The 20055-nt window shown below is 37.1% G+C and overlaps 1 protein-coding gene across 2 annotated transcripts in view; it reads left to right on the forward strand.

The window, feature by feature from the left end:
* The window catches only part of LOC136032111 (spondin-1-like), a gene marked incomplete at its 5' end in the record, with an annotated part of 69066 nt that overhangs the window by 32805 nt on the left and 16206 nt on the right, over nucleotides 1-20055 (forward strand). For both annotated transcript variants that reach the window (XM_065712273.1, XM_065712274.1), the window contains 4 exon segments: nucleotides 530-660; nucleotides 1137-1368; nucleotides 6465-6636; nucleotides 8488-8692. In XM_065712273.1, the coding sequence (XP_065568345.1) occupies nucleotides 530-660; nucleotides 1137-1368; nucleotides 6465-6636; nucleotides 8488-8692 (740 nt within the window).

Genomic DNA, 20055 nt, shown 5'->3' on the forward strand with positions numbered 1-20055 from the left:
TTTTCAGTTTTGATATGTTTTGACTCTCGCTGTCCAGGTGGATCTTCATCTAACTGCGCGGTTTTGCGTTCTTTAGCCTCAAGCCTGTTTCCTTGCTGTTCTTTTGATTCCTCGGCACGCTTTCTTTTCTGACTTTCTCTATCAGCAGCAAGTTTTTTGGCATAGACTCTTTGAGCATCTTCATCGGCTTTTGCCATTGTAAGTTCATCAGTCATTTTAAACTTAAACATTAATAGATTTCTACGTGAACATATATGTCTTAAATATCTTTAATGACGTCACCGTCATAACAAAAATGACGACAACTAACTTCATGACGTCAGTCGACACAGAAACATGACGTCACCTGACAGACAGACACACAGACAGACAACTTATTTATATATATATATATATATATATATATATATATATATATATATATATATATATATATATATATATATATATATATATATATATATATATATATATATATATATATATATATATATATATATATATATATATATGTACAATGACATTTCAGGTCCTTCTCCTGATTGGATTGTTGGAGCTTCGGCGCTTGAATTATGCTTACGCAATTGTAGCTGGGTTGATAGCCGCACACTCAATCTCTACCCATGGGATGCTGGAACAGATAGTGGAATTACATATATGGTATGTTTCCATTTTTCTTGTAATATCTCTCCTCGAATGTTTTATCAAAAAAAAAGCTGTCATTAGCTACCTCGCTGTTTCAAGCTCTTTAAAAATTTTGAAGCATCAAAACAATCTTTCAAGACTGAGACCCATTAATCAAGAAAAATGGTTTTGAGCAATTGTTGGGAGACTGAGCTACTAGATGAGACTGGAGATAATTGAGAAAATCGTGCATGTTTGTGTGAAATCTTGAATTTTTTGAAGAATATTAAATAAATTGAAAACTACACCGAACATACTTAATAGTATTGGTATTTAGAGTTGTATTTAGAGCATATTTTTTCTATATGTTGACTTTCAATTTTTCTCAATTTTCTACTTTTTCTTTACTGTCACTAATTTTGTATTTTTTGTTTGTAAAAGCTGGTTGTCCCAAATTACTACTACTTAACCTAGTACAAACTAAATTCTAAAACTTGTCTGGGTATTTCTAGTCTGCAAATGCACCAAGTCACCCACGTGAAAAGATAAGACGAATATCGTCAAGCTGGCCAGCAGATCCAAGGTCCCCATTTTACGACCCTTCGAATACTCCGATGAAACCCGTCGCCAAATTAGTCATTTCTAGGCAAAGAGTCTATGACAAAAGCTGTTCTGACCCCGTCTCTTCTTTTGACGACGAATCTGAATTAACACACAGTGACAATAGTGAAGACGCTAGTAGACGTAAGTTTATTATTCCCTATTATGATTAAGTGGAATTTGGCAGGTTTGATGAATATTTAAGAAAACTGACTACAATAGATTGTTTGTGATAGACTGTCACAAATGTGTGTTTATATTTTGTTTTTCTATCCTTTTTAACGCTAATTCTTTTGAACTAGTAGTGGGGGGATATTGGAAGAGGTCTTGTTCAAACAGGAACCTTGACTTTACTCTCCTTTTTAAGTAACAAATGAGAGTATGTTAAAGCGAGGTATTTCTTCAGCTATATTGTGAACCATAACATATGTTATGTAAAACAAGAACAAAATGCTATCACCAAGATGGTCAATCAGCGGAAAAATTTATAAAATCTTCAAACAAACCTCTCAGTCTTTTAAGACAACTGCTAGTGGAGTGGTGCATCCCATCCAAAAAAAGGAAAACATCCAAAATTAATGACATACAGACAATAGTTTGAAAGCTTCATTTGAATAATTGGATAAATTTGAGGCTTTTTAATTTGTGTAGTATATTGCAAGGTTGCACACATAGTTTTCATATATGGTATTTAAAGAGGGAAGAAAAGAAGTGCAACAAATAAATTCTAACGTCAGTCTATTTCAAATTTCAATGAGAGATGCATCGAAAGGTTCTGATCTTTTTGTGGGAAAAAGAAGGGGAAGGGTTTGGTCAGCTAAAAGTTTTGGTGTTTTCAAGGGAATTGAGTCAAAGATGGAATTTGTGTTGCATAAATCAAATACATCTAAACGAGTTAGATTGTTCTTAAGCAATTATTATACACATGTTACTTGTTAGTGTAAAAAATTTGGCGTTGAGGGGTTAAGTGCCCCTGCCATTTAGGATAAACTGGAATTCGATGAGATAAACGAAATAGAAAAGTGCTTTTTATGAGGGGTGTTAGATATTAAAAACAACAGAATTTACTCTGTATGTCAGAGGAACGGCCGTTCAACAAACCAAACGCTATTTATGCTAACGTTTCAGCACCTTTTTAATATTAATCATGCTCTTTGTAATACATAAGCTGGACGGAACTTAGGAGTTGCACACCAACTGTTTTGCCTTTGTTTACCAAGTCACTACTGACTTGGTATGACCCTAAGAAAATGGTGTCTGTTCTATTTTCTAGACTGAAGGTCTAGTTGCTTAGGAAATAAATTGTTTTTGCATGACAGCAACATGGAAATCGAATCAGTGACAATGCATTCATGGATTGTGATGACAGACGAAGTTAGGCTAATTGGTAGACAATCACCTAGTTTGACAATGCTGCCATTCATGAAGACAGGGGTTATGTTGACTTGGTTCCAGTTGGATAATAAGGGCTAGAGATGTGAGATGCCTAGAAGATTCTTATTATGGCATCTGCAATAACACTGCAATGTACTCGCAGTAATACTGCAATTTTTAAGGCCCATTAGGCTCAGTAGTAAATCATTCAAAGTAGTACTAATCACTCGTTTGATATTTTCTTAAATCTGTCAGAAGTGACTATTTTTGTTTTATCTTGGTCTGTCTTTCGGTTCTTTGTGCTACATCTGACAAATTCAAATTAGAGACCTGTCACCAAAAGTTTTTTGGGTTCGTCTTAATTTTGTCTGTGAGTTTGAACTCTAAGCTACTATAAAGCTGATGTATCAGATTTGTAAGTTTTAACGGCTTTCCACGGCTTTGCCAAAAAAATTCTTGATTTTAAGGGACAGATGTATCATCATTTTTTTTCACTGTCTTTTATTATAATTCATTTCTCCCTTGAGTATCCTAATCATGGTTGCCAGTCTTTGTACATCGGAGTAGATTTCAAGGTTTTTAGTGCTTGCATTAGCTTAGCATTGAAGACTACTCTCTCCAAAATGGCAAATAATATTAAGTTCCATTTTTTTTCTTATTGATTAGAGAGTTGTTATTTCCTAAAAGTACAACTGAAGGGTATGTATGTATTGTGCATCTTAGCAACTAATCTCATTCCTGTATCTAATGCGTTTATTTGATAAGAATAAATAGTAAAACACATATTAGAGGTTTCCACTCACTTCTCATTTTTTTTTAAATAACCAAGTAATTTCCTGCCCTGTTACGAGCCCCTTCTTACGATGAACTTGGTAGAAATTCTATTTTGGAGACAGGAAGAAGCTATTACCCAAAGTTTCCACTCTATAGTCAGTGGAAACAGTTGGATACAGCCACCTGGATTGTTTTGACTCTAAATACACCTGCGTCAAAGAACATTTTCTCCGAAGAACTTCGCAAGAATAAAGTGTCGATTGCGGGTCTTACATAAACTCGTCCTACCGGAGGTGGAACAGAGCGAATAGGTAACAGTGACTCTTTGCTCTGGTCTGGAGGAAGCACGAGAAGGAATGGAGTTGGCCTTGGACTAAATAACCTTACAAGAAACGCCTTACTTTTACACGAACCTGTACCTGACAGATTAAAGAAGGCCCGCTTTGGACACAAGCATGGTAAGATGACTGTCATCGTATACTATGCCCCGACCAACGATTCTGTTGATGTGACTAAAGAGAATTTCTGCTCTGCTTTGTCCAGATGTCTTGTGACAGTGCCCTCCCATGACATAACTTTTCTCCTTGACGACTTCAATGCGACAGTGCGCGACGATATGGGTGTATGGCGCGGCACAGTCGGTCCTGTATCCCCCGACTCACTTAACGACATTGGGCTTCGCCCATTTGAACTTTGCCGATCTAACGACATTTGCATCGCAAACACCTACTTCCAACATAAAACTATTCATCAGTACACGTGGTATAGTAACGACGGTCGTACAAAGAAGATGATTGACTACGTCGTAATTTCCAAGTGCTGGAGATCATTCGTGAAGAACTTCAGAACTTACAGATCAGCAGAACTCGGAAACGCAGACCACAGGCTTGTGTGCACTGATCTCCGCCTTCGTCTCCATGCACAACGATCGCAAAGAAAATCCGTTGCTGCTGATACTGGGCGACAAAAGGAGCCAGATATTCGCTAGAAGTACAGTATTGAGACATCGAATCGCTTCGAGCCCCTTGGCTCAATTAATAGCAACGAAGATCTCTGGGAGCATTTTAAATCGCAGACCAGCGAAGCAGCACAACTAGTGCTTGGCAAGAGGAGTTACCCAAAGAAATCGTGACTAACTAATGAAACACTGCAAGTCATAGAGCAAAGATGGAAGGCAAGGCTTCTTGGGGACATGACCCCATATCGAAGGCTGAATGGAGTGTGGAACAGACTTATTCACCGAGATAGAGTCCAGTTTGTTGCAAGGAAAGCCGATGAAATTGATTTAGCTGCAAAAAAGAAAGACATGGGCAGCCTATTCAAGCATCTCTGAGACCTCATGGAAAATAAAACTCCCACCTTGGGTCCTGTCCTGTCCAAGGATGGGTCACTGCTTTTTGATGAAGGTTCTTGTCTTGAGCGGTGGAAGGACCACTTCTCTTCACTTCTCAACAATGATAGCCCGTCTTTGCCTCCGAATGATAGTCCCAGCCAACCTTGCATTCAAAGATCTGAAACAGATGCTCCTCCAGACGAGCTTTTCAGCCCCTCAGAAATTGGATATGCAGCAAAATGGCTCAAGAATAAAAAAGATGCTGGTATCTGCAGCTTAATCTCAGAGCTGCTAAAATATGGAGGTCCTGCAATGCTCCTGTTTTTCCACACCCTGTTCTCTACAATCTGGCAGACAGCGATAATTCCCGAGGATTGGCGAAAGGGTGTCATCATCCCCTTATGGAATCGATGGTCCTGCTGGATCGATGTCGGAATATAATTCGAAAAATCCAGTGACCGGAACAAGCTGGTTTTATGTCGGACTGTTCAACCACCGAGCAGATTTTCACGATTCGACAAATAGTAGAGAAGACCACAGAGTTCCGTCACAAAGTATTTATTTCCTTCGTCGACTTCCGTGCTGCATTTGACCCAGTAGATCGAGGAGCTCTTTGGTGGATTCTAGAGTGGACTGGCCTGCCCGAGAAATATTGCAGACTTCTCAGGGCGCTACACCATGGGACGGAGAGCTGTGTACAAGTAAGTGGTCGGCGCAGCCCGTTCTTTCAAATCATGACAGGGGTGCGCCAAGGATTTGTAGTGGCCCCAGAGCTCTTCATTGTCATCGTAGATTAAATTATGACAAAAACCACTTCACGTCTCAGCTTTGGGCTCAAATTCGGAGATCGTGCCATCACATATGTTGATTTTTCCGATGACTTGACCATTCTGGCGGACTCCTTGGAGCAGCTGCTGGAAGCGTTCCAAATTCTACGAGAAGAGGTTTCCTTAGCAGGACTGCATATAAACTGGAACAAAACTACAATTATGGCCATAGAACCGTGTTCTCCTACTGTTAACTCTCCAGTTAGCCTGGACAGCACCACTGGCATCGAGGATGTTCAAGACTTCATCTACCTGGGCTCCATAATTTCTTCAAATGGCTCGCTTCTTTCCGAGCTGCAAGTGAGATTATCCAAAGCGTCTTCTGTCATGGGCAGACTGAATCGTCACCTCTGGCAATAACCGAACATCAGTCATACAACCAAACTGTAGATCTTCAACGCTCTATTCGCCTCTGTGATGCTTCACGGAGCTGAGACATGGCACGCATCAACTGCAACCCTCAAGAAAATCGACGTATTTTATGCGAAGAGCCTGAGGAGGATCGAGGGCCTACAGTGGTCCAACTTCGTCAGCAATGAGAAGCTTCTGCAGCTCACAAAGCAGTCTCGGTTTGCGACTCAAGCAGCCGAGTGAATCTTACGATGGTTTGGGCACCTGCTTCGAATACCACCACATCTACCCACAAAGACGATCTATAACTTCGACCCTATCAAAGCCGGTTGGAAGCGACCTCGCGGCCAACCGAAGAAACGTTAGTCCGACAGCCTCTCCGAGTTCTTCATGATGGCAAACATCAGACTGGGCGAAGAGCAAATACTCACCATGGACCGAAGTAGATGAAGGAGGCAGACGTCACTCTCTGCGCCGAGCAGCGCCCAGCAGGAGACTTAAGTCGAGTAAGTCAAGTAAGTCTATAGGCAAAAAATTTTAGTTTTTTTGTTTTCAAATATGATTCAGTTGTGTTCTTCTAGCGGAATGTGCTGTTTCTGAGTGGGGACAATGGAGCCAGTGTTCAGTAACCTGTGGGAAAGGCCTTCGGATGCGTCAGAGATTCTACATTAATCAGATGAAAGCAGACATGATGGGCTGTGATCGCCAGCTAGTGGAAAAAGAAATGTGTGCTGCTGCAATTGAAACATGCGAGTAAGTGAATAAGAGTTCGTATAAGTTATCAAGTCTTATAAACAAAGAATTTATTTTTTTTATATTCTTAGGCAGGGAAAACTAAGCCATTCTAGTTCAAGATTGGTAGTTCAAAATCAAATTTATTATAAGCAGAAATAAATTTCGTAGGTTCTTCATCATAGGAGAAAGATGTTAATCTACATCAATTTTGTGTTGGGATTGATCGTAAAATTGATGTCAATGGGATGTTAGAGTATTCCAATGGATACAGTGAGGTTAATTGTGGTTTATCTATCATCTTATTCAAAACAGCGGTAAACTTACGTAAAACGATTTGATTATTATTGATTGTGAAATTTAGATTAGGTATCACTTAAAAATTATGTTGTTATTGCTTACTTGAATGAATCAAATAGGTTTTTTTAGCCTCGGTTTCTTTTTCTTATTTTGTATCTTCGAATAATCCATTCCAGGTTAACATTTGATATATTTTATTGTCCTTGCGGAGGTATTTGTTTCTTGCCTACAGCTTAAGAGCTTTCCATTGTTTTTTGAGTGTCTCGTATTAGACCTTTTACCAGAGACCTTTATGAGAAACAGATCTAGATTTTTTAATGTTTTACCAGGGTTTTATTGTGGTTTGTTATTGTGCTTTTATATGTGATTCTTGCAACTAACTTAGTCCATTTTTTTATTGTCCAAACTAATATGAAAAAAAGGGCATTTGTTAATAGGGCTTAAATAGTAATCTTTTCTCTAAATGAGTATACCTCAAGCTGTAAATTCTTCCTTTATATTTTTTGGGTGTATAACGGTTGACAATATAACAATTCATGTAATTTTTGTATACAGTCCACAGTATTCTTCGTCAAGTATATGTGGAATTTTGGAAGGCATCGAAATATACTATTTCGCTGATGAATATAATGCCGTTCACAAATTTATGAATGCAACTAAATATTTTAATCCTTGATGTGAAACTGCTCATGTATGCTTAGTTTTTCGATCAATTATGGTAATTTTTACAATAAATTATGTATTAAAGCTTCAGCTCAGACATTCTTTGGCAACTGCAGAAGACAACTTTTTATGTTCCTTCTGTTGCCCCGTTAGTTTAAAATTTTGCCTGCAAGTTACCTCAGAAATATAAAGCCGTGACTCGCAAATGCACACGTTTAAGACTGTCACCCAGGCAAAGTAAGGACCAATGATTCGGGATGTAAAAAACAGCTTTAATCACTTAGAGTGAAATTTATATAAGTTCATTTGAATGCACAGTTTTGAAATTAAAATACTAGCAATAAAACCAGTTTTTAAAATCTTTAGATGGTAAAATTATCTTTGTAAAGTCAAAAATGTGTGAGAAAAAATTAGCCCGAGTTCTTCAAATTATTAGATCAAAGTTATCAGACATCATTCGCCAACCACTATTTTTCACGCACACCCAACTACCTCACAGCTTATCCTCATAAAACCCTTTTGGTTAAATTCATTTTTGTAGGAACGTTATCACTCTGTGTGTATGCATGTATTTTGGACCACGCAACCCTTTAAATACACGAAGTTTTTTGTGCTCGTGAAAACACAGTAACCAGGGTGGCTTTGATTCCAATAAATGCATATCACTCTGTTTTAGTTCTGATTAGACCATTAATTGTTCAATAAGTGTCAGACAATAAATTTTGAATATTTTCCCTTTTACTGGTAGAAACACTTCTCCATCAACTCAATGCTTTCAAGATTATGGTCTATACCCAATGAATACAATTTTAATTTGTATATTTTTTATTCAAAGAAGAGAGGATTTCTTTGAATAAATACGATCTAATTCATTTTTTTGAAGTTCCATTCGAGTTTCGTTTATTTCAGTGGTGAAGATACATTCAAACACGACGATGTTTGTGCTGTAAGTGACTGGAGTCCATGGTCATCATGTTCGGTTACTTGTGGAAAAGGGTTTAGGTCCAGGACAAGGCGGTATTTTAATCGAATGGGGCGGAAGAAATGCCACGTGGAACTGATGGAAAAGGAAATATGTGCTGCTGAACTAATGATTTGTGATGAAGAGGATCAGGTTTGTGTTTGTTGTTATTTTACCCATTGTAGATCAACTGTCGTAATTTCAAAGGTAAAAAGGCATTGAACGACGTTTAACAGAAGAAAACGAAAACGATATTATGGCTAATGGCTTGTATAGGAAAAACAGAAATCTCTTAGACGTTCAAGGAATCAAACAAACGGTTTAGTTGCATTGGTTCGAAGGGCGGCTAATTAAATCAGAAGAATTTCATAAGAGAACCAAAAACTGAAAAACGATTTTCAGCTTATTTGATTAAATACTGATCACTCTATTCTATGAATAAGTTTTCCAACCCTTTTGAAACAGAGTAAAAAGATTATTAGTAACAAAGCTTAAATTTTCAATATTTCCTTGTCAAAGAAATAATAAACAAAAAATATTAGGAAAAGATGAAAGCTCTAAACATCTAGTTAATTAAAATAACTGTTGCAAGTTCTATTATACCAATCAAGTCCAAATTTTAAGATCAGGAAGGGGGTTAAGGGTTAAAATCTCAGTTCAGATATTAAACGTAATGTGTTTAAATCATCACTGTAAACTTTTCCATACAAAATGCATTTTCTAGGAACTTCTGTCAGTAAGAACAGAAGGAAATTAAAGACACGTAAGCAATGATACCAAATACTTCTATGTGGCCTAGTAGTCAAACGAGATGATTATGAAACTGAGTGGGCCGACTGATTTTCCTTGACGAGTTAAAGGAGTAGGATATAAATGTCTGCATGAACAAAAATTCACCAATAATTATCTGGATTATCTTAAACTAAATATGAATCTCTGGAAAGACCTTTTGCTGGATTTTGTTTCCTCTATCCGCTTCAGGAACTATATTCAGAACCTCAGATAATCTTGAATGGGGTTGGCGCATTTCGAGTGATTGTGGTGAACTTTACTCGTGTTTTAGCCGTAAGATATATGTACTTTCGGGTCCAAAAACAAGATTTGCCAATACTGATGATACAAAATTTTTAGTTCCAAATGAGCCTTTGTTTTTGAACAAAGTCCATTCAAATTTTTGTCAAATTTCTCAACCTAGGCCTTATATCCTCAACACTCTACAACAATAATGCAGCTTGAGATATTTAAAGCTACAGGTTAATATTCCTCAAATCGATTGGACGTTCAGTCCTCCTAATACGCCTCCGGCTCACTTGGACCGGTTCTGACGACTCCGGTACTGGTGGACAGCCCTCAGTTCATTTCGGCTGCACCTCTATCCTGTTGCCCTTACAGATTACCCCTGCTTTTCTTGGGCTAGTGCTCGGGCCCTTGGCCTATGCAGCTGGATCTTGTTTTTTGACCTATGCTTATTGCATATGCAAATTTAATTTTATAAATAGTTCACACACGTGAAAAAATCTAAGCAGTAACACTTATGCATTGAGAGAGAGAGGGAGAGAATTTTATTAATGTTAAATAGAAGACAATACAAAATACAATTCAAAATCGAATTACAAAACACTCAATTCCCCTCGAAAGGCTCCATGGCCAGGGATACAAGGAGGATAAGAACAAAAAAATAATATACAAGCAATAAATTCAATATAGGCAATATATTTATGGGGGATACAATATAAGCAACAACTAGAAGGAGAAAAAAAAACATAGAGAACATACCTGAGGCCTGGGAGTCAAGCGCAGAGAAGACAACCACACACCACGAACAGAAAACAAGGGGACATCAACTCCTCAAAGGAAAAAATTCTATTTGATTCTTTGTTAAATGATCCTTAAGAATCCTTTTAAAAGTCCCAAACGAGTGGCATTTCTGCACTGAAGAAGGTAGTGAATTCCAGACTGTTGACAAGCAATTTGGGGACTGAAATCTGATTGAATAGTAGGGGTAGGCGGAATGTAGATATTATTTGAAGAACGAAGGCTATATGGAGCTGAATCAGAATTTGGAAGATTGCCGTGAAGTCGATCAAAGACAAAAGAAGCACAAGAAATAATGTAAATAGACCGTAGACTTAAGAGTGGTGTTGGTGAAGAACGGTTGGTGTCCATAACCAGACGCCGTGCTTTATTATACATGACGGAAAGTGACCGCAGCGTAGACGAAAAAGTAGACATCCATACAATGGGGCAATAAAAAACATAAGACTGGACAAGACAGAAAAAAAGAAGTTTTGGAATAGATCCAGAAAATGTGTATCTAAGTTTTCGAATGATACCCAAACTCCGTGAGACCTTAGCCCTAATCATGGCTACATGGTTTCTGAATGAAAGATTCTCATCAAGCAGAATACCAAGAAACCGGACAACCCGATTCTCTGGTCTACACAGGGAGCTTTGTGACACCTGAAGGTGTGTAAGCTGAGGGAAAGCTATACCAATTCAAGAAAAACATAAGAAAATGTGATTTATTAACATTCAAGACCAAGTAATTGGCATTAAACCATGAAATAACTCTCTCGAATAATGCCCCAAGATTAGATTTGATATCATATTCCGTCCTCCCAATCATCCAAAGAGTGGTATGATCAGCAAAAGCAACAAGAAAATCTTCATTAGAAGAAGTATTAGAACATGACTGAGCTTCAGGATGACACAGCTTGCAGCATGCCAGAGGCCTGGTGTTTTTTACAACCGAAATCAGATCATTAACATAAATCAGAAATAAAATGCGACCAAGAACAGATCCCTGAAGGACCCCATAATGTACTTCAGAAGGGCTCCGGAAAAGCGGATCAATTGAAATAAGCCTACAAGAAAGATATGAATCAAACCAAGAATAAGCGTTTGATCTTATACCAATATGCGATAGTTTCCAAGGAAGAATCCGATCAGTCAAGGCATCAAAAGCTTTACGAACATCCAAAAATAAAGCTGCCGGGATATGACCAGAATCTATTGCCGAATGAATGAAATTCGATAAAGCTGCGCAAGCATGCTGCGTAGAGTGACCCGCTCGGAATCCAAACTGGAAACCATGCAAAAAATTCTTTGCATCCAGAAAACTAAGAAGCCTGGATAGCATAGCCTTCTCAAAAATTTTGCTGAAAACAGATAGGGGAGAAATTGGCCTATAATTAGCAGGATCTCTCCGAGAACCACCTTTATAGAGTACTATTAGTTCGCTTGAGAGATTCAGGAAAAATTCCTTTCTCGAAAGACAGGTTGACGAGCTTAGTCAATGGTGACAGAATAGCAGGCAGAATGGCACGGATAACCCTTGTAGGGATTTTATCTGGTCCTGAAGAGGATGATCCTTTAAGAGCATTCACAATACGAGCTGCCTCAAATTCAGAAACAGAATTCAAGACCATCGACTTCAAACATGAGGGTCCAAGAAAGGCTCTGAAATCGCAACGAGAAGTTGCAAAGCTTGCAGGGGAAGCAGTAACCTCTCCTATATTAGCAAAATAAGAGGTAAGCTCTAGCTGAACATCTACATCTCCTTGGACAGTTTTACCATCGATTATCAGCATTGATGGAACTGAAGGCAGAGGTGGAGTAGGTCTAAGAACTGAATTAATTAAATGCCATGTCTTCCCAACATCCTTCCCACATTCAGAAAAATTTCCTGTGATAATACTGAGACTTTGCCTTCCGACACAGAGAATTAAATATACTCATATAGGCCTTGAATCGTTCGCAATGAGCTACAGAGAATGAAATCTTGTAAAGCTTCCACAAATAATTTTTCCTTTTCCAGCTTTTATGGAGACCTGAAGTCATCCATGGATTCAGTGGTGCTATTTTTTTCGAATTATGGGCACTGGACCGCGATTGCAAATTTCTAGGATTCCTTCTTTAACTAAATCATAAAAGGAATCAAAAGAGTGGTTAAAATCTGAATCAGAAACCAAACTACCCCATGGTACATCAGCCAGATGAGAATTACGTAGACTTAGATGGTTATACTATACGCTGCGCTTGATTAGCACTCTTATATCGGGAAATAGCGGGAAAATGATCAGAAATATCACTAACCAGCACCAAATTATCTAAGACATCTAGTGACGAAAAAATATTGTCAATAAGGGACGCTTGTGTTTCAGTAACTCGGGTTGGTATACAAACTGAAGGTAGAGTTCCCAAAGAGAGCATCATTGACAAAAAATCAATAGTTGAAGCAGAATTTTGATCCAGCAGGTTGAGGTTAAAATCACCCATAAGGATTAGTTCATAGGGATGTTTTTGGACTGAGTCCAAAACTTCTTCCAAAATTTTCAAAACCGAAGGAATAGATCCACTGGGGGACATATAAACCAAACCCACAACTAAATACTTACGCATTAAATTAATCTCAATAAAAAGGGATTCAAAGAGTCTTTCCTCATTTCTGCTCAAATCATTTCGGACGTTATATGCAAGACGATCAGCAATATGAAGCATAAGGCCACCTCTGGCCATCTGTTTCCTATTCAGCCTCTCCATCCTATATCCTGGAACATCTAAAAGGATATCCTTTTTTTAATCCAGGAAATTTTCACCTAATCCTATAACATCAGGAGTTCCATCACCTCATCAAAAGAAGAGCCAAGTCCCTGAATGTTAAGATGAAACACAGAGAAAATATCATTTCGTTTAGAGGAGGCAGAACCATTTAATTGCGAAACATACTTACTTTTAAAAGCCGAATTAGAATCATTATTCATCTGATTTCTACTTCCAATTGAATTATTAATTATATTTTCAATATCTAAAGGATTATTTTGTAATGCCCCGGCCATTTCCTTGCCTTCACTGTCGTTGCGTTTGAATCAGGCTACTAATATCTGGTGGGATTTCATCAATCAAAAACTTTTCCACTGGCCCTTCCTTAAGGCGACGAATACATAGAGATGGTGGTATGGATCTTGTAATCCAAGTTTCAAAACCTGTTTTTTCACGAATACTGGTTCGGATAGCTAAAAGCTTTTTTCGAACTTCACGAACAGACGGGGGAGAATTATCGGATAAAAAAACATTCTGATTGCCCGTGGTAGTTTTTCCACGAAGATTTCGAGCCTCTTTTAGAACTGCCACTTTCAGCTCCCTGTTCTCCATCATAAACTTTATCAGCTTTTTTTTCAGGCTTAATATCAGCTATCGCGTATTTACAGTATCATTCGCCTTAGCGTTTAAAATCGCCTTAGCGTTTACAGTATCATTCGCTGTCACGTTCCATACTAGAATATTTTTATCTGTTTCTTTACTTTCCTGCTTCATCATTGTATGCTTTAGGCTAGATAACTGCGATTGCAGTAAAGAATTTTCATCAACCAGCACTGAAATGTGGTTCTTCAAATCTTTGGTTTCAACCTCCATGCTGATCACTTTAGGCTTAATACCTTCCACCTCCAATTTCGATTCCAATACAAATTCTTTGATCTTAGAAATCCTTTGTTCTAATCCTTTAAAATTAACATTCAGCTCATATAACGTAGTTGAATTTTCTTTAACAGTCTGTAAAACCAGACTCACACTATCAGCTAGTGATTTCAATGAGATTCCTTTCATAGGACTGGATGTGAGAAAAGACTCGTCAGATTTATCCTTCTTCCTCTTTCCTCCCATTAGACAAAATAGTAATTGAACTCCAAGAAAAAATAGACTGTTACCCTAAATTTAGTAAACCTGACCATCTTAGGATGAAACGCGTTTTCTTCAAATTTGCTAAGTTTCTGTTGCGAGTTCCTCCGTGGACTCGCAACCTATTTGATGAAAAAATATGGCTTGTCTGACCCGTGTGCTAAGTTAGCTGAGCTGAATGTACACATGTGCAATAAGCAAACCGGCCATGAATGGCAAAATGTTGTTTTTTGACGTGAAATTATTTTGTCTGTATTTTAGAATGTAATTACGATATGCTGCTTCTTTCTTCTTTTTTCCCCCTTTTTTTCAATGTACTCCATCACTTCATTATTTTGTATGATGGGTTATAAATAAATACATACATACATACATACAACTCCTTTAATTACTCACTTTGAGTAATATTGGCATCAGAATATATCCAAAAAAATTTCGACAGCAAATTAACCTTGCTGAAAACTAAATGAACGGTCCGACGCAAAGTAGGAGTATTTACCTCGAATTTAAAACAAAAAAAAAACAAATAAACACGCATCCGTGACCTGCCTTCTGGCAAAAAATACAAAATTCCACATTTTTGTAGATAGGAGCTTGAAACTTCTACAGCAGGGTTCTCTGATACGCTGAATCTGATGGTGTGATTTTCGTCAAGATTCTATGACTTCTAGGGGGCGTTTCCCCCTATTTTCTAAAATAACCCAAATTTTCTCAGGCTCGTAAGTTTTGATGGGTAAGACTAAACTTGATGAAACTTATATATTTAAAATCAGCATTAAAATGCGATTCTTTTGATTTATGTATTGGTATCAAAATTCTATTTTTTAGAGTTTTGGTTACTATTGAGCCGGGTCGCTCCTTACTACAGTTCGTTACCACGAACTGTTTGAACACTGGTCAAAGTTTGTAACTTGCAGCCCCTCCCCCAGGGACTGTGGGAGAGTATGTCATCCCCAAAGACATAGTTAGTGCGGTTTTCGACTATTCTGAACACAATTGCTATCTCAAAATCTTGATCCGCTGAATTTCGGAAAAAATGAGCGTGGGAGGGGGCCTAGGTGCCCTCCAATTTTTTGTCACTTAAAAAGGGCACTAGAACTTTTTATTTTCGTTAGAATGAGCCCTCTTGTGACATTCTAAGACCACTTGGTCGATACGATGACCCCTGGGAAAATAAAACAAACTAATAAATACGCACCCTTGATCTGTCTTCTGGCAAAAAATACGAAATTCCACATTTTTGTAGATAGGAGCTTGGTTATCTGATACGCTGAACTTGATGGTGTGATTTTCGTTAAGATTCTATGACTTTTAGGGGGTGTTATTCCCTATTTTCCAAAATAAGGCAAATTTCCTCATGCTCATAACTTTTGATAACAAAGACTAAATTTGATGAAACTTATATATATAAAATCAGCATGAAAATTTGATTTTTTTGATGCATCTTTTAGTATCAAAATTCGTTTTTAGAGTTTCGTTTACTATTGAGCCGGTTTGCTCCTTACTACAGTTCGTTACCACAAACTGTTTGAACGCTGGTCAAAGTTTGTAACTTGCAGCCCCTCCCCCGGGGACTGTGGGAGAGTAAGTCATCCCCAAAGACATAGTTAGTGCGGTTTTCGACTATTCTGAACACAATTGCTATCTCAAAATCTTGATCCACTGAATTTCGGAAAAAAATAGCGTGGGAGGGGGCCTAGGTGCCCTCCAATTTTTTGTCACTTAAAAAGGGCACTAGAACTTTTTATTTTCGTTAGAATGAGCCCACTTGTGACATTCTAAGACCACTTGGTCGATACGATGACCCCTGGGAAAATATAACAAACAAATAAATACGCACCCTTGATCTGTCTTCTGGCAAAAAATACGAAATTCCACATTTTTGTAGATAGGAGCTTGGTTATCTGATACGCTGAACTTGATGGTGTGATTTTCGTTAAGATTCTATGACTTTTAGGGGGTGTTTCTCCCTATTTTCCAAAATAAGGCAAATTTCCTCATGCTCATAACTTTTGATAACAAAGACTAAATTTAATGAAACTTATATATATAAAATCAGCATGAAAATTTGATTCTTTTGATGCATCTTTTAGTATCAAAATTCGTTTTTAGAGTTTCGTTTACTATTGAGCCGGTTTGCTCCTTACTACAGTTCGTTACCACAAACTGTTTGAAAAGAGGATTTATTATTTCTTTAGTTGGCGGGATACTGAAATTTACATCAGTAAAATATACAGGTAGTTAGCTCATTTTCATTAAACATATTTTAGTTGGGAATGGATATCCCGAAAAGAAGATTTCTAAAAAATGATTTCTAAAAACGAAGGAAAAGATTAATTGAGCCGAGAATAATGTAGGGAGATTAGTCCAATCAAAAAAAATAATTGCATAACTTTACTGTATGTTTCAATTTTATCACAAAAAAAAGTATGAAAAGAATAATAAGAAATATATATTTATATATATATTTATATATATATATATATATATATATATATATATATATATATATATATATATATATATATATATATATATATATATATATATATATATATATACTAGCTGTTGTTGGGGGGGCCCCAACACCTAGTTGGTGGGGGCGCTTCGCGCCCCCCCCCAAGCCCCCCCGCGCGCGTAAGTCGTTACGCGCCATATTAGTTACGCGCCATTGTAGTTGTGTCCCTATGTCCCACCTGTGAATATAGATATATATATATATATATATATATATATATATATATATATATATATATATATATATATATATATATATATATATATATATATATATATATATATATATATATATATATATATATATATATAAATATATATATATATATGTTTTTAACTACGTAAAACTTGCGAATATACAACATTCTTTGCTGTCCCATTGTCTGTGCATATAAATAGATTGTCAGGTTTACCGACTCTTGAACATGCAACATATAATGGTCCATGGGAAAACAATCCGTATTCAGATCTATACCTCATGATTCTAATGATTGCCCTTAAGCTTTGTTGATGGTGATTGCTAATCGACCATTCCCTGAGTCGCCATCGTCATTTATATATCCCCCTGTGCACCCCGGCGTCCCCTTTGTAGTTATGTCCCTGTGTCCCGGTCGTCATTTATATTCCCTGTGTCCCGGTCGTCATTTGTGTCCCGGTGTCCCAGTCTGTGATTTCTCTTTGAGCGTCCCGGGCGTCATTTATATTCCTTGTGTCCCGGTCGTCATTTATATCCCCCTGTGCCCCCGGCGTCCCCGTTGTAGTTGTGTCATTTATATTCCCTGTGTCCTGGTCGTCATCCCGGTATACATTCGTTTTTGAATTGGTATATATATGATGAAATAAATTTTTAATTTTTTCCCTTTTTTTCCTTTTAGTTTTTTTTATTGGTTTTGACCTTTTTTTAGGTTTTTTTAGTTTTTTTCTTTTTTCTTTTTAGTTTTTTTTGAAGTTTTTATCTTTTTAGTTTTTTTATTTTTATTTATATTTTTTTAGTTTTCTTTTTCTCCTTTATTTTTCAGTTTTTTTTCCTTTTTTTAGTTTTTTTTTTCTTTTTTAGTTCTTTTAGTTTTTACATTTTTTAGTTTTTTTTTAGTTTTTTAGATGAAATTTTTTTTTAGTTTTTTACCTTTTTTTCTTTTTAGTTTTTTATTGGTTTTTACCTTTTTTTTTAGCTTTTTTAGTTTTTTTTTCGTTTTTTCTTTTTACTTTTTTTTTAGTTTTTATCTTTTTTATTTTTTTTTATTTTTATTCTTAATTTTATTAGTTTTCTTTTTCTCTTCTATTTTTCAGTTTTTTCCTTTTTTTAGTTTCTTTAGTTTTTTTAGTTTTTCGGCTTTTTTATTTTTATTATTAGTTTTTTCACTTTCTCTTTTAGCAGCAAGTCTGCTTCTGCGTTGCTCTGGTAGTTCCTCGGCATGCTTTCTGTTCTTTCTTTCTCTATCAGCAGCAAGCCTGTTTCCCTGCTGGTCTTTTGATTCCTCGGCACGCCTTCTTTTTTCACTTTCTCTTTTAGCAGCAAGTCTGCTTCTGCGTTGCTCTGGTAGTTCCTCGGCATGCTTTCTGTTCTTTCTTTCTCTATCAGCCTCAAGCCTGTTTCCCTGCTGGTCTTTTGATTCCTCGGCACGCCTTCTTTTTTCACTTTCTCTTTTAGCAGCAAGTCTGCTTCTGCGTTGCTCTGGTAGTTCCTCGGCATGCTTTCTGTTCTTTCTTTCTCTATCAGCCTCAAGCCTGTTTCCCTGCTGGTCTTTTGATTCCTCGGCACGCCTTCTTTTTTCACTTTCTCTTTTAGCAGCAAGTCTGCTTTCGCGTTGCTCTGGTAGTTCCTCGGCACGCTTTCTTTTCTGACTTTCTCTATCAGCAGCAAGTTTTTTGGCATAGACTCTTTGAGCATCTTCATCAGTCATTGTAAACTTAAACATTAATAGAATTCTACGCGAACATATGTCTTATATAACTTGAATGACGTCACCTTCAAAGCAAAAATGATGGCAACTAATTTCATGACGTCAGCCGAAACATGACGTCACCTGATCCACAGATCCACAGATCCACAGACAACTTATTTTTATATATATAGATATATATAAATAAGTTGTATGTTTGTGTGTTTGTCCGCATATGACGTCATTATAAGTATATAAGGCTTTGTATATGACGTCATTATAAGTATATAAGGGGGCTATTCAAAGAGAAATTTCAGTATAAATCCTACAATAGCAGAAGAAACAGCCGAGGAAGCTGCTCAAAGAGTTAATTCAAAGAAAAATTTTAGTATAAATCCTACAATGGCAGAAGAAACAGCCGAGGAAGCTGCTTAAAGAGTTATGCCAAAAGGCTTGCGGCTAATAGAGACAGTAAGAAAAGAAAGCGTGCCGAGGAATCACAAGAACAACGTGAAAACAGGCTTGCGTCCCAAAGAGAAAATGACGACCGGGACACAGGGAATATAAATGACGACCGGGACACTCAAAGAGAAATTACAGACCGGGACACAAATGACGACCAGGACACAGGGAATATAAATGACGAAAGGGACACAAGGACATAACTACAACGGGGACGCCTAGGGCGGGACACAGGGAATATTCGATTAGAAATCACCATCAACAAAGCTCAAGGGCAATAATTAGAAAAATGCGGTATAGATCTGAATACGGATTGTTTTTCCCACGGACAATTATATGTTGCATGTTCAAGAGTCGGTAAAACTGACAATCTATTTATATGCACAGACAATGGGACAGCGAAGAATGTTGTATATTCGCAAGTTTTACATATTTAAAAACAAATATGTATATATATTTATCTATATTCACAGGTGGGACACAGGGACACAACTACAATGGCGCGTAACGACTTACGCGCGCGGGGGGGTTTGGGGGAGCACAAAGTGCTCCCACCAACTAGGTGTTGGTATGGCGCGAAGCGCCACACCAACAGCTATTATGACATAAAAACATATTTCAAATCCCAACTTGCTATAGGCTCTTTACTGAATAGTGGAAAAGATACTATCCCGAAAATGTATAAGCGGTGGGTATACATTATACCTTGTTCTTGTGGTTCATGTGGAAAGGACAAGTAAAAATCTAGAAAATAGATTAAAACAGCATAAAAATACAGCACATTGTCCTTGTAAATATTAAAAAACCAGAAACTTTTGAATGAGAATTAGTAGAGCATTGGTTTGACCTTCCGCACCATAGCATACTTTTTGATCAAACAAAAATAATTGACACTTCTGTTCAGCTTTTACAAAGTTTTGGAGAAACAATAGAAATAAAAAAAAAATATATATTTGGGGGGATTAATGTAAATAG

This window comes from Artemia franciscana, chromosome 10 (genome assembly GCF_032884065.1).
Source record: "Artemia franciscana chromosome 10, ASM3288406v1, whole genome shotgun sequence".
NCBI classification, from domain to species: Eukaryota; Metazoa; Arthropoda; class Branchiopoda; order Anostraca; family Artemiidae; genus Artemia; species Artemia franciscana.